This window comes from Mus pahari, chromosome 18 (genome assembly GCF_900095145.1).
Source record: "Mus pahari chromosome 18, PAHARI_EIJ_v1.1, whole genome shotgun sequence".
Taxonomy (NCBI): Eukaryota; Metazoa; Chordata; class Mammalia; order Rodentia; family Muridae; genus Mus; species Mus pahari.
In genome coordinates, this window is record NC_034607.1 from 22629212 (window position 1) to 22645458 (window position 16247).

The window sequence follows — 16247 nt, forward strand, 5'->3', positions numbered from 1 at the left end:
AATCAAAGAAATAACTTACTACCAATTATTATATTATATAAACCATCAACATTCTATTTTCCAAAGACAACTTCTACTGATAATGTTGTAAGTAACATTTCTAAAATTTACAGAGGCAAGCATTGTGATTTCAGGCTGTTTAGTACACATATAAGAATTGTATACTTGAAAATAGTTAATAATTTCCTTTCATTTATTTTATATTGCATTTCTAGGCTCCAGTTTTCCAATATTCTGTTCAAACTGAGGAAACTAATGGAAAAATAACAAGCCAATTAATTCCTTAGTTATGAGGGTATAAAATGTATTATAACCTTTTGCATTTTTCTATAAATAATGAATCAAATAATATAATATAAACTAATAATTGAACTTCAAATATTATTGCATATATTATATTTTTTTAATGTGGTAGATGCATTTTAAATTACTCTCTTATTTTACAAATCATGTTTCCAATGACTTTTAATTACAGATATGCTATGTCTATTTGCTTTTAAAGTCATTTATTCTCTTGAAGAAATCAGAAGTATGCCTGTTAAGTGCTCCCTTTCATGAATGTATGAACAGACTCACAAAACAGGTGCAAGTTTTCCTTAGCCTGTAATGTTTCAGTGCCCCAACCCTGTTCATGCTCTCCACCCATTTAGACTGTGTATCCCTTGTCCTCTTGGTCATAATCAGAAATTCCTAATGACTTACATGGATAAGTGTTAATTAAACTGACTTAAACTGGTTATGTTTGCTGTTACTTATCATTTGGCTATTTTATACCAATAGCTCATTTTGCTATTTTAAATGATGTTTAAAACAAGAGTTTGCCAATGTTAAATATTCTGCCAGATAAATGCAGCATAGTTTTTCTTGAATCAAATTCTACTTTTTGTTAAGAGGTTACCTGAGTTCCACAATGTATCATACATGCAAGCATGCATTCTCACAGGGGCTGCCTGGCTCTCCTACAGTTTATCACATGTATGTGCATGTCCATCACACTTTTTGAGTTCCAAAGTATGTCACATGTATTTATGCATGCCCATAAGCCTGCCTCATTTTTGTGGTGGATGATGTGTAATGTATCATGTCCGTGAGGCTTTATAGATTGCACCTCATTCTTTCAGAGCTTGCTATAATATGAATATAGTATTAACTTTGCCTTTGGTTCAGCTTTCAAAGCAAATAAGTGCCCACCTTCTCATCATGCTGAGTCACATAACATGCCATTTTATTAATACTAATTACAGTGCTTTTTAATTGGCTTGATAATTCCATTGCTATATACAATATTAAATACCATACAGTTTGGCAAATGAATGCCTCTTGAGTCATAATTTCTTAGAACATACTAATATTTTTGGTTCAGATGAATCTCTCATAAGGAGTTACCTGAAAAATAAACTTAGCTGTATAAATAAAATCATGAGTTGAAATTTTTTTAAAGATTTCAAGCAGCTGGACACATGCTCGTTTGATTAGCTTGAGAAAATACATAAAAATCATTTAGATAGATAACTTGTCTGAAAATTCCAGATGCAAGTTGAAACCAATAAGACTTCTGTGAGTTATAAAGGAAGCTAAAGTTTGGTAGTTGGTAAACAACATTATTTAATAGAAACATTCTTGAAATAATTTAAAAAAGTTAGTAGCTACAGAATTGTTTCATACTAGCCAAACTAGGGAACTTGGGTGGTGTTTTGTTTTTCTGTTTTGTTACTATTGTTTAGTTTTGTTTTGTTCTTCAATTGCTTTTACATTCATCTTATTATCAGAGAAAAGTAGAGGAAGGAAAAATGAAATGAATAACATTTTAGCATAACCAAACAGGAATTTCTAGTGTCAGTCTGATGTAGGGAAATGGTTACAAAGTGATATTTGAATTTAATATCTATGTTATCTGTACTCAAAAAATGTCCAGGAAGGTGTGCCTGTTTAATTTTGGCTACAAACTAGGAACCTGGGCTTAGGGTAGAGTGCTACTCATTGAACTTGTGAGCCTCTGCTGGTCATGGGTAACTCTTGCTTTCCTTTGATAAGTTTGAAATTTTGGAAGGTGTCAAGCAGAGACCTGTGGTGACTCACTCTCAACAAATCCCTGAATGCCAAGCATCTAACATGTTTCCCTATTCAGCATCCCAAATGCAGTGCTACCTCCTTCAGTTCAGCTTGTTGTAACAGAAATAGCCTGGTGTCTGTTCCCTAGGGAACACAAAGTGTCTCTGCCACAGTTCTGAAAGGGAAAGTATGAGGTCAAGCTTCTGGCTAGTCAGTTTCCTGGGGAGGGTTTCCTTCTTGCCTTCCTCTTGTATGCACATGATAATAGGGAGAGATCCTCTGTTTTGCTGTGTATGAAAAGTCACAGTTGCCTTTAATGAAGACTCAACCTTTATAATATGCTAACCTAATCACTCTGTTCCCATCAGACTAAGAATGAGTATATCAATAGAGGAATTTCAGGGGGATGCCTTCAGTCCTCAGCTGTCATACTTGCTGCTGAGAGAGTGAAGAACATCCTGTGGAGACTTGAGTCTCCATTTCCCTGAGCTTTTCTTTCGTAGCCTTGGCATTTGTATCATTTGCTGTAATACAATGGAGCCTTGTGTATTTCTGTTTAAATCCTCTGCTATAGACTTGTGTGAGTGACAAAGTAACTTACTCTGTATAAGTCAGAGGTCAAAGGAGACCAGTGTGGTTACTCTGACACCATTTGTAAATGCTTAGATCTAGTCACAGCACTACCAAGAGGTTCTCAAGTGAAAATCTAATATTTTTCTCAGTATAATATTAGGACACTTTTCCAAGTCATCCTACAAATGGACTTAACCCCATCTTTGTATGTAAATATGAGTTTTTTAGTTTGCTTAAAAGCATTTCTCTGAAGCTCTAATGATTTGCATGGCACCTGCCCTTATACATTTGAATATTAATTGGGAAGTAATCTTCAACAGCACTCCAAAGACTTTGTCCTTCAGTTCTGCCCTGCTTATCTTCAGTCCTTATTTACAATGTCCTGTCCCAAGGCACATTCTTTGATCTATGTAGAGCTGTCTTCCATCATTGATGTCTCACTCATTCCTTCTGCAATCTGCAAAGAAGGATTTTCTTCAGGCTTTTGTTTGCTGCTGTGTACTAGTACTGTGTACTAGAAATTTAGGGAGATGATGTATGAATTTAAATATGTTATGATTATTTTCAGTATGTATTTTATGACCAAGTCTGGAATCTAAGTTTAGGTAGTAACAATGATCTTAAAAAAGTTAAAAGACGCAGGGAACTCTGGGGAGGAGGGGGGTACTGGTTAGTTCATATTGTTGTTCCTCCTATGGGGCTGCAAACCCCTTCAGCTCCTTGGGTCCTTTCTCTAGCTCCTTCACTGGGGACCCTGGGCTCAGTCCAATGGATGGCTATGAGCATCCACTTCTATATTTGTCAGGCACTGGCAGAGCCTCTCAGGAGACAGCTTTATCAGGTTCCTGTCAGCAAGCTCTTGTTAGCATCTGCAACAATGGCCTAGTTGGTCATCAATGGGAGGAGAGGCCCTTGGTCCTGTGAAGGTACTATGCCCCAGTATAGGGGAATGCCAGGGCCAGGAAGTGGGGAGTGGGTGGGTTGGGGAGCAGGGGGAGGGGATAGGGGATTTTCAGAGGGGAAACTAGGAAAAGGGATAACATTTGAAATGTAAAGAAAGAAAATATCTAATAAAAATGAAAAAAGTTAAAAGAAAAAGAAAAAAAGAATAATAAAAAATAAAGTCTGTGATGATTTCCAGAAGACTATTAAGGTGGTGTTAAGGAATAATCTTTTTTTTTCTCCCGGATATTAAGTCTCTCGTCCCTCTGTTACATGTATCTGGTGTACTGTTAGTTATATCTCTCTCCTTGAAGGTACTTCCACACTAGTTACAATATCCATAGTTTGGCTGACTGCTACACACACACACACACACACACACACACACACACACACACACGCACGCACATGCGTGCGGAAGACTGGTAATGACTTGAATTTTAGGACACCCTGGGCTATGTTAATTGTCCCAGGAAGCCACAGGTTCACATGAGAATGCAGAATGAAATGGAAAATCTTTTTGTTAAATTTCTGTCTGATAGGCAGAATTCAGATCGGATTATGCAGGTAACTCAGGACAGATACCCACACTGGCATAGCCTCCATCTACCTTTATTTAGTTTGGCAGTTTTGAAGGAACTCACCAGTTTTTTCTGTTCCTGGGGTCTTGAAGTTACTTTAAGATATAAAGAGTTTATGTGAGAAAAGACTAAAACTGTACAACTTACTAAATTAAAAGTGTAAGTTTTCGCTTAGGCTGAGAACAAAATATCTACTCCATGCTTAATCGAGATAAGAATTAAAGTGTAGCTGCCAACTAGCAAAAAGAATGAGGTTACTCCAGAATATTCTCTATTAAAGGTTTAATCTCTTTCTAACCAGAACAACAGCAGGACTGTCTCCAGAAAGTGCCTACCGTCTTTTCTTCCCGAGTCAGGTATCTGTTCAGTTCTTGTCTAGCTACCAACACAGAGTGTTCCCTGTTTACCAGGAGAACGCTGAAACCATTCACAGCCATTATTTCAAAGATTTGTATCTTAAAGCAGCTTCCACATATATCTATTACTCACGCCAGCTGTATCAGTGCACAAGTTTGACGTGGGCTTGGCATCACATGTATATTAATCTACCATAATCATATTCTTTAAGTTAATTAATTAATTAAATTTAAGCCCCATATTTTTTTTTCCCTCTGCCCAACATTTATTTATTTATTTATTTTTTATTTTTTTTTTATTATTTTCTTTATTTACATTTCAAATGCTATCCCGAAAGTTTCCCATACCCCTCCCCCCACCTCTGTCCCCCTACCCACCCACTCCCACTACTTGGCCCAGGCCTTGCCTTGTGCTAGGTCATATGGAGTTTGGAAGACCATGGAACCTCTATTCCCACTGATGGCCGATTAGGTCATCTTCTGCTACNAATGCAGCTAGAAACGCAACCCCAGGGGGTACTGGNTAGTTCCTGTTGTTGTTCCACCTACAGGGTTGCAGCCCCTTCAGGTACTTGGGTACTTTCTCTAGTTCCTCCATTGGGGACCCTGCGTTCCATCCAGTAGCTGGCTGTGATCATCCATTTCGGTGTTTACCAGGCTCTGGCATAGCCTCATAAGAGGCCACAATATCAGGGTCCCTTCAGTCGTATCTTGCCGGTATGAGCATTAGTATCTAGGTTTGGTGGCTGATGATGGGATGGACTCCCGAATATTTTATACTGCCCGTCCACACTCCGACTGTTCCACATCCCATAACTCCTCACCACGCCCTCTCCATGTGTATGTCTCCACCGCACCCCCACCACACCAAACCTCTAAACTCACTGGGGCCTCCAGTCTCTTGAGGGTTAGGTGCATCATCTCTGAACAAACACAGATGCAGAAGTCCTCTCCTGGATGTGTGTTGGGGGCCTCATATCAGCTGGTGTATGCTGCCTGTTTGGTGGTTCAGTGTTTGAGAGATCTCAGGGGTCAGGATTAATTGAGACTGCTGGTCCTCCTACAGGATCACCCTTCTCCTCAGGTTCTTTCAGCCTTCCCTGATTCAACAACAGGGGTCAGCTGCTTCTGTCCATTGGTTGGGTGCAAATATCTGCATCTCTTTCAGCTGCTTGTGGGTCTTTCGGAGGGCAGTTATGAGAGGTCCCTTTTTGTGAGTGTTCCATAGCCTCAGTAATAGTGTCAGGCCTTGGGACCTCCCCTTGAGCTGGATCCCACTTTGGGCCTGTCACTGGACCTTCTTTTCCTCAGTCTCCTTTCCATTTCTATCCCTGCAATTCTTTCAGACAGGAACAATTATGGGTCAGAGTTGTGACTGTGGGCTGGCAACCCCATCCCTCACTTGATGCTCTGTCTTCCTGGTGGAGGTGGGTTCTCTAAGTTCCCTCTCCCTACTGTCAGTCGTTCCATCTAAGGTCCCTCCCTTTGAGTCCTGAGAGTCTCTCACCTCCCAGGTCTCTGGTGCATTCTGGAGGTTTCTCCCAACCTCCTATCTCCCGAGGTTTCCTGTATCCATTCTTTCTGCTGACCCTCAGGATTTCAGTCCTTTCCCCTCACCCAGTACCAGATCAGGTTCCCCTCTCCACAACCCCCACTAACCCCCCCCCATCTGTCCCTCCCTCCCTTCTCACTTGTGATTGCTTTCTTCTCCCTCCCAAGTGGGACTGAAGTGTCTTCACTTGGACACTTCAGCTTGATGACCTTTTTGAGTTCTGTGGACTGAATCTTAGGTAGTCTGTACTTTTTTGGCTAATATCCACTTACTAGTGAGTACGTATCATGCATGTACTTTGGGGTCTGAGTTATCTCACTCAGCATGATATTTTCTAGTTCCATCAATTTGCCTGCAAAACTCAGGATGCTCTCATTCTTAATAGCTGAGTAGTATAAATGAACCACTGTGTAAATGAACCACATTTTCTGTATCCGTTCTTCTGTCATCTGGGTGGTTTCCAGCTTCTGGCTATCACAAATAAGGCCGCTATGAACCCAGTGGAACATGTGTCCCTGTGGCATGGTGGGGCATCTTTTGGGTATATTCCCAAGAATGGTATATCTAAGTTTTCTGAGGAACCTTCAGATTGATTTCCAGAGTGGTTATACGAGTTTGCAATCCCACCAGCAATGGCAGGATTTCTCCACATCCTCACCAATATGTGTTGTCACCTGTGGCTTTGATCTTAGCTATTCTGATTGGTGTATGGTGTAATCTCAGGGTCATTTTGATTTGCATTTCTCTGATCACTAAGGACTTTAAATGTTTCTTTAGGTGCTTCTCAGCCATTCAAGATTCTACAGTTGTGAAATGTCGGGTTAGTTCTACACCCCAGTTTTTTATTGAGTTGTTTGGTTTTTTTGTTTTTTGTTTGTTTGTTTGGGCTTTTTGATTTTTGTTTGTTTTTGGTGATAAGCTTCTTGAGTTCTTTATATATTTTGGATATTAGCCCTCTGTTGGATGTGGGGTTAGTGAAGATTTTTTTCCCAATCTGTAGGTTGCCGATTTGTCTTATTGGCTATGTCATTTGCCTTACAGAAGCTTTTCAGTTTCATGAGGTTCCATTTACCAATTCTTGATCTTAGAGCATGAGCCATGGAATTCTGTTTAGGAAATTTCCTCTTGCCAATAATTTCAAGGCTCTTCGCCACTTTCTCTTCTATTAGATTCAGTGTATCTGGTTTTATGTTAGGGTCATTGATCCACTTGGACTTGAGCTTTGCGCAAGGTGACAAATATGGCAAACTTTTCAACCTGTCTGTATTTTCATTTTGATACATACAGACATCCAGTAAGACCAGCACCATTTATTGAAGATGCTTTCTTTTTTCCATTGTATATTTTTGATGTCTTTGTCAAAGATCAAGTGTCTGTAAGTATGTGGTTTTATTTCTGGGTTTTCAGTTCTATTCCACTGATCAATATGTCTATCTCTGTGCTAGTACCATGCAGTTTTTATCACTGTTGCTCTGTAGTAAAGCTTGAGGTCAGGGGTGGTGATTCCCCCAGCTCTTGTTATATTCTTAAGTTTTTTCCCTATTCTGGGCTTTTGCCTTTCCAGATGTATATGAGACTTGCTCTTTCCATGTCTTAGAAGAATTGTGTTAGGATTTTGATGAGGATTGCATTGAGTCTGTAGATTGTCTTTCATAGGATGGCCATTTTTACTATGTTAATTCTGCTAATTCATGAGTATGGGAGATCTCTCCATTTTCTGAGATCTTTGATTTCTTTCTTGAAAGATTTATTGTCAGACAGATCTTTCACTTGTTTGGTTAGAGATAATTTATACCCCAAGATAATTTATAATATTTGTAGCTATTGTGAAGGGAGTTGTTTCCCTAATTTCTTTCCCAGCCTATTTATCATTTGTATAAAGGAAGGCTATTCATTTATTGAGTTAATTTTATATCCAGCCACTTTGCTGAAGTTGTTTATCAGCTGAAGAAGTTCTCTGGTAGAATGTTTAGGGTCACTTGTGTAATCTATCATATCATCTGCAAAAAGTGATACCTTTATTTCTTTTTTACCAACTTGAATCCCCTTGATCACTTTTGGTTGTCTTATTGTTCTACCTAACACTTCAAGTACTGTATTGAATAGATATTAGGAGAGTGGGCATTCTTGTCTTGTCCCTGATTTCAATAGGATTGCTTCAAATACATTTCCATTTTATTGATATTGACTGTTGGTTCCAGTAAATTGTTTTTATTATGTTTAGGTATGGGCCTTGAACTCCTGATCTCTCCAATACTTTTAACATNAAGGGGTGTTGTATTTTGTCAAATGCTTTTTCTGCATCTAAGGAAATGATCATGTGATATTTTTCCTTTGAGTTTGTTTATATAGTAGATTAAATTAATAGACTTTCGTATATTAAACCAACCTTGCATCTCTGGGATGAAACCTACTTGACTGAGGTGAATGATGGTCTTCATGTGTTCTTGGATTTGGTTTGGAGAATTTTATTGAGTATTTTTGCGTCTATATTTATAAGTGAGACTGGTCTACAGTTCTCTTTTTTGGTTGGGTCCTTGTGTAGTTTAGGTATCAGAGTAATTGTGGCTTCATGGAATGAGTTATGTAGTGTTCCTTCTGTTTCTATTTTATGGAATAGTTTGAGGAAAATTGGTATCAGGTCTTCTTTGAAGGTCTGGTAGAATTCTGCACTAAATCCATCTGCCCCTGGGCTTTTATGATTAGGAGATTTTTAATGATTTCTTCTTTCCTTATGGGATATGGGCCTGTTTAGATAATTTACCTGCTCTTGATTTAACTTTGGTATATAGTATCTGTCTAGAAAATCATCCATTTCATCTAGATTTTCCAGTATTTTTTTTTTTGAGTATAGACTTTTGTAGTAGGATCTGATGGTTTTTTGTTTTGTTTTGTTTTGTTTTGTTTTGTTTTGTTTTGTTTTATCTCCTGTTTCTGTTATTATGTCTCCCTTTTCATTTCTGATTTTGTTAATTTGTATACTGCCTCTGGGCCCTATAGTTAGTTTGGCTAGGGCTTTATCTATCTTGTTGATTCTCTCAAAGAACAAGCTTCTGGTTTTGTTGATTCTTTGTATTGTTATCTGTGTTTCTACTTGGCTGATTTGGTTCCTGAATTTGACTATTTCCTGCTTTCTACTCCTCTTGGGGGAGTTTGCTTCTTTCTGTTCTAGAGCCCTCAGGTGTTCTGTTAAGATGTTAGTGTCAGATCTCTTCAGTTTCTTTACCAGGACACTTAGTGCTATGAAATTTCCTCTTAGCACTGCTTTTGTTGTGTTCCATAAGTTTGGGTATGATGTGTCAACATTTTTATTAAATCTCAGGAATTCTTTAATTCCTTTCTTTATTTCTACCCTTACCAAATTATCATTAAATAAAGAGTTATTCAGTTTCCACTTGTGTGTGTGCTTTCTGTAGTTTTTTGCTGTTCTTGAAGACCAGCCTTAGGCCATGCTGATCTGATAGCATTCAAGGTATTATTTCAATCTCCTTGTAGAGCTCTTTTACTATAGGGTTCTGTTTTAGAACCATCTGAAAAATAGTTTATATTCAATTTGTAATAAACTTTGATATTCAGATTTTTGTGCCATTTGTTATATGCCATGAGTCCACTGTAACAGGGGAGATTAAACTGGACATTATAAGTCACACATTGGAGCAAAGTCCCCCTATATTCAGTTTTACCTTTGTGAGTCAGTTTTAGGTCTCCAGTAATAACTGAACAAGTGAATGGATACATGCAGTATTAGACCTTTATATAGTCATTCACTGTTAGTCACTCTTCATAATGGAAGCTGTAACACTGCAAATGTAAAGTATGTGTATCTCACCACAGTCATTTCTGTCAGTCACCACAATTCTAGGAACAAAATGAATAAGTAAATAAATAAAAACCAATAAAAAAAAATCTACCCTTACTTGGAGTTACTTACTGTATTTTCATTTCCTTCCTTGTCAGGAATCCTCATCATGATGTCCATGTGTAAAGAGGTGCACGTGTATGAGTACATCCCTTCTGTCCGACAGACAGAGCTTTGCCACTACCATGAGTTGTACTACGACGCAGCCTGCACCTTGGGGGCCTACCACCCACTGCTCTATGAAAAGCTACTGGTGCAGCGCCTTAACACAGGCACCCAGGCAGACTTGCATCACAAGGGCAAGGTAGTCCTGCCAGGCTTCCAGACCCTTCGGTGCCCAGTAACCAGCCCCAACAATACACACTCTTAAAATGGAACTCTTGGGAACTGATGTGCAATAAGGTACTACTGTTGTCCTCAAAGTCACAAAAAAAAAAAAAATACTTGAAGATAGATTTAGACAATGTATTGTCTAACTGTAACTTAGTGCCCATGAGAATCCTTTCTAGTCTAAGCCATTGGGTAACTATTACTGCTATGAATATAAAAACAGAACTTTAAAACCACGAAAGAAGGAAGCCAAAACAAGATATATAGAAAACAGATTTTTTTTTTTTTTTTTTTGACTCATGGGCATGATACCTCTAAACATGTTAACCTCTATAGCAGGGATACTTTTTATCACAGTTGATTCCAGGCACAAGTTGGGATGACACTACTGATGATAGTTTCCACCTAGAAATATCCAAGTTGAGGTCCTGTAGCTAGCAGTCAATTATACCTCCATTTCTCATTACTGGTCCTAGAATCTGTGATGAATGTCTGAATTCTCACCCAAACGTATCTGACATTTCTTCACATATCCTATCAGGCACAGGATTTACAACCACAGCTTCACAGCCTTGCTTCCCAGTGTTCTCTGAATGTTACAGCCGAGAACCAAGCCACACTTACAAACGTACAAACCATCCCTACCAAGCAATATAAGAAGTCAAACGAAACTTCTGCCTGCAGCGAAGAATAATACCTTTGTCTGCCTGCAACATACTGTACCTAGCCAACAACATTTAGCTCACACAGGTGGTACAGGTGTTGTGTGCGGGTTATGACTGGTTAGGTGTCCCTACCCTGGCTTTTCAACGTTATATTCCTGGCTTTCCGATCATTCCATAGCTCTCAGATAGCCAGTGACTTGCTGGGCAGTTACTGCCTCCTTGCAGGTCAGCCAGGGGACACCCTTATTCCTTTCAAGCTATAAAGAATAGCTTGGAAGCATACACTCTGAGCTGCACGGGATGCACACTTCTCTGTCAGTTCTATTGGAAGCTCCTGTAGGCTTTTCTCAACTATTACAAACTTGATCTCCTTGCTCTGAATGTCATCCAGTTTTAAGCATAAACAGCTAGGAATCCACCTTTGTTTTTGCGGATATGTTTTATGTTAAGAATGTGATGGAGCCACGGAATTGTTTTTTAACAATTAAGTTAAAACTTTAAAAAAAATGACAATATCAGTTTAATTAAATGTATCAACCTACCCCCTTGCAAAATGTGTTGCTATCAAAGTATTGTAGGAAAAAAAATGTTTCACTATGTGTTTGTTCTGTAATGCTCTATTGATTACTTCCTGAGGAAGCAAGGTTTTCAGAGACCAGGGGTTTCTCTTTGGGTATTGCCCCCTGCAGAGCACAGGCAGGACTGCAGATGTCCTCAGTGGCTTGCTACAGCAGAGAAGTGAGAGAAGTTGAGCTTTCAGTTATGAGCTATCTGCTGGCATCCCATTCTGAGCGACAGAGTATCATCTTCTGCTCAGCCTGGTCCAGCCATGTAATCTCATGAGAGCTCAGCCTTGTCACCATGCTGACATGTCTAATCATCTCTGTAACTCTAGAAGAGGCAGTGCTCACGTGGTACGAACATTTACTCCGGTGGTCCTTGGAGCTTCCTAGATCTTCCAGCTTTTGCAATTTTAAATGATCATAACCAGTAAGTTTCTTTTTATAGTCTGGAATAGGATTCACTTAGAGGCATAATTAGTATCCATGACAATGCCCTTTGATGGCCTGAGAATTTGGTTAGAGCATAACTTATTGAGGTCAGTGTAAATATTCAAATTCAAAAGCTCCACAAAACACATCAAAGGTTATTAAATATTCTGTTGCTGCACATGTATTTTTAAAAGGTTTCTCTCAGTTTTACACGGGGTTACAAGGAATATAAAGAGCATAAAAGGAATATAATTAATTTTTTGAATTTATTATGGCCCTAAAGACTTGTGGGAATCAGAGTCTGCTAAATATTCAGAAAATATGGTGCACATATTAATATGCTATTGGCTAGGCACTCTTGTATTTCAAAGTTTAAATAGCTTAGCAGATGCTCACACAATGATGACTAATATGGTGGCTGCTTCTTGTATTAACAAAATGGGTCCCAACTGGCAATATTTTGCCAGACATTGATTAAATACTTCAACACCACATTTACTATCCTTAAGTAACCCAACAGTACCTGTGAAATAGCAACACTAACTATCCTCCCACCTCATTTTTTCCTGGCTCTGGCTCTGACTCTTCCAGAACCTTCTGACCTCTTCTGTGAAAGGACTCTGGTTCAATCCTCATGGTGGCACCAAAAGCCATCCGGTGCTGCTTGTTCCCTGAAGACTAAAAGATGTCATAGTCCTTTGTGTTTTGAGAAAAATATCACTATTTCTTATTGTTATTATTGTTGTTCCTATTACAAAGATACTAGTGTTGTCCAAAAATGATAATTCAGCAACTCCAAGATTCTTTCGAACATGTGTCTCTAGCTGCTCACATGAGGCAAGAGGTAATGTATAATGAACGTGTTAACTACAGACAACTCAGTGCAATAATAGGCCCATGTGGTTGACTATGCCTGCATCTGTTGCAAATTCTGGAAAGTCAAGTGGTGATCAAACACAAGTTACATGTAAGCATGTAAGATGTACGTTAATGGGAAAATTGGGGGCTTGAGTACATCTGAATTGCTGTGTTTACCTGGTCTCTGAAAGGTGTTTTGATTTAAAAGTGGCACTTTGCATGTATCTTGAACTCTTGGTCGCTTAGTCACTCAACCTGGACTTTCCAATAGTCCTCTGTCATCGGAGCTATAATATCTGAACAAAAGTAGTGCTGCAGTGGTCATTAATCTTTTTTTAGACTCAAATGTCAAAGGGCCTGGCTTACTCTTTTATGTTTATGAACAAGTACATCTGCTGGGACAGAGTTCAGCCTGTGTTGCCAGCTGACCATATTCATATAGTCTGGACTGATTGGGAACTGTTTGGGTGCATCAAGTGGAATCAGTCTCCCACAAGTTATGACGTGATAAAAGACTTTGGTATGCATCAGTGGCTTAATCAAATTTCACCAGATTTTCTTAGAATACACGTAGAATAGTCTCCAGATCTGTCTCATCACACTGCCAATTCCTGTTTGACTTTCTGATAGTAAAATATTACCCCATGGCTACATGACTGATCAAGGCAGCTCTGTTTAGACATAATTAAGTTAGGTAAACTATGCCTGCATTTCAGCGCACTTTTTATATCAGGACATTTCCATTGTGAGATTTTTCCAAATTTCTGTCTCTTGGTATGTTTAGATACTCAGTGAATGTGTAACATTTTTCTAGCAGCTCAAGAAAATAAAATGCAAATTCTAGTTCTTGTTTTGTTAAATGAATGGAGCTTTCAATAAGAAAAAGAAACAGCGTATTATTTACAAGATTAGGGTAGTGACATTTAAGAATTAAAGCTGCTGATAGAGTTCTTATTCTTAACATAAAAGTGTGCATGTAGATAGTTATATAATTGTATATATACTTATCTACACACATGGTTGATTTTATTATCTTTTTCATTCATCTTTATAATGAGAGCTTTACAACAAATTTTATTTTAGTTATTCAAACACTAATTTTTTAAGAGAAGGAAGTAAATATTTTATATCCTTCTGCTAAAAATAAGTCAATCTTCTGCCCTCTCTACAGACACACTCATATTCTACATATCTTGGCCATATTAATAAACAATAACCAAAATACTGAAAGGAACCATTCAGAGAACCATTCCTCAAGTGTAGTATTTAGTCAGAAGCATGATATAGCTCTGAAAATTGAAGAGTTTGTTGATTGCCCATGGCTTATATAAGATTAAAGGAAGAAATATTTGTTGATTGTCAGGAAAATAGATTTCAACAAAACAAGTGCAACAGTAGCATTAAAATCTAAGTTTACAATACACCCCTGTTAGGCTCTAGATAAATATGTATAGAATCTTTCCACTGGAAACCAGTGACATTTTTTAAAGGCTTTGGGAATTTTTTTGTATGATAATTTTTAAAACAAAATGTGTTCTCTTCAAACTAATTAATGGCTTGAGGTTTTCCAAGAAGCGCATTTTAAAAGTGTTTGTACACGTTTTAACACTTGAATATTTTGTATTTTGTTTTTGTATATTTTTATGTGTACACAGTGTACAGACTTGTAAATAAAACACGTTTTCATTTATCTAGAAGTGTCTCTGCTTTAATCTGGAAACATTGAACATGTAAATAATTGCACAGCCATACAACCCTTCTGAGAGCAATTCAGGCACTGTAGCACACTGGGCCTGGAAGAGGAGGTGAACATGGGTGAACACAGGTATTACCAGGGATAGAGCTTAGTCAGAAAGCAGAGGCAGCTTACATTCAGATCATATTTTCTTCCTGGTTAATTGCCTTATGGAGAAAAATGGCACAGGTGAAAATCAAGTAGAAAATACACAATTTTGCCATATATGTAGTATTGCCTTTAGACCCAAATATTGTGTTGTGATTAATTTTATTACTCTTCTTACTTACCAGGCTTTTAGTCACACCTACTGTAATCTCAAGCCAGCATAGGTCTTCACACCTACCATGGAAAGGGAAAAAAAAAATCAACTAATTAGATCCTGAAAAGTCACTCTGGGTCATTTGTAGTTTTCTGACTACAGTGTGAAGGAATTCTCAGATCAGAGAAGGTGTAAGGGTTGGATATGAAGGCAGATGTGGACAGTTTGAGGAACTTAGGAAGCACAGATCTGTCTGTGATGACTTGGAGAAGACCCCTCTCTTTGCACCATTGGTCATTTCTATGTTGAGCATTGGTCATTTCTATGTTGAGGCTCACGAAATGGCAGTTTACTTCCAGATTCTTAAAACTGGTGTTCTATGCTGTGAGGAGTAGGGTTGGGGGTAGAAGGTTGCTGATACATGCTCAGAGTGCATGCTGAGATCTGTGATACCAGTCTTTTAAGGCCAAAATTCTTGATAGTCCCACTGCCCAGCAAACCAAAGATATATTTTTACAGAGACTCTACTAACTCTGCACAATGACATTTCAATCAATTCAAAGACTATATATTCAACTCTTTATACTACATAGTCACTGTGTAGTGGTGTGTACTTTTTAGGTTTCCCTAATTATGAAACTAGTGTTCAGATAATGTGAAAACTAATAACATATCCCCACCATTAAGCAAATATACTTTGTATATTAGGAGAAGTTGTGCTTTGAAATTTATGGATAGTCAGACTTTTCCAGAACTCTGTGTTTCCAGAGCTCTGGCACGGAACTGAACTACGTATATCAGGCAAGTACACATCTTACTTTGACATAAGAAGCTGATCTATCATTACCATAGCCCAGTATTGATGTGAAGTGTAACTGACAGAAAGCCTCCACTGAATGATATTCCATAGCTCCCCAGCCCCCAACTGAACTCTACTGTACTCAGGAAACAAGTCAGGCTAACTTAAAGATTGATGTTCCAGCTTAGACAGTATTTTTTCTTTTTTTATTAGATATTTTCTTTATTTACATTTCAAATGATATCCCCTTTCCTAGTTTCCCCTCTGAAAATCCCCTATCCCCTCTCCCCTCCCCTGCTCCCCAACCCACCCACTTCTGCTTCCTGGCCCTGGCATTCCCCTATACTGGGGCATAGAACCTTCACAGGACCAAGGGTCTCTCCTCCCATTGATGACTCAGTAGGCCATTCTCTGTTACATATGCAGCTAAAGCCATGAATCCCACCATGTGTTTTCTTAGATTGGTGGTTTAGTCCCAGGGAGCTTTGGGAGCAGCTTAGACAGTTTTGCAAATCAGAAAAGTTAAGGTATAGCAGAAATCAATGATACTGGAAAATGCAGTACCTTTTTTCTTCACTAAATTCATTATCATCCAAAAGGTAGAGGGAAACACAATAACCAAATGGTTAAAATAACACATTTTGCAATTGCATATTAAAAGGATAATTGTGAAGAGATTATAAAGCCCATA

General features: G+C 38.3%; 1 protein-coding gene across 4 annotated transcripts in view; it reads left to right on the plus strand.

Moving 5' to 3' along the window:
• Positions 1 to 14747, plus strand: part of St6gal2 (ST6 beta-galactoside alpha-2,6-sialyltransferase 2) — a 73001-nt gene extending 58254 nt beyond the window's left edge. For 3 of the 4 annotated variants that reach the window (XM_029531425.1, XM_029531423.1, XM_029531424.1), the window contains exon 7: positions 10014 to 14747. In XM_029531425.1, the coding sequence (XP_029387285.1) occupies positions 10014 to 10285 (272 nt within the window). In that variant the 3' untranslated portion in view covers positions 10286 to 14747. The remainder of the gene's footprint in view (positions 1 to 10013) is intronic. The other variant, XM_021217892.2, reaches the window with a different exon arrangement.
• Positions 14748 to 16247: the final 1500 nt, after the last annotated feature.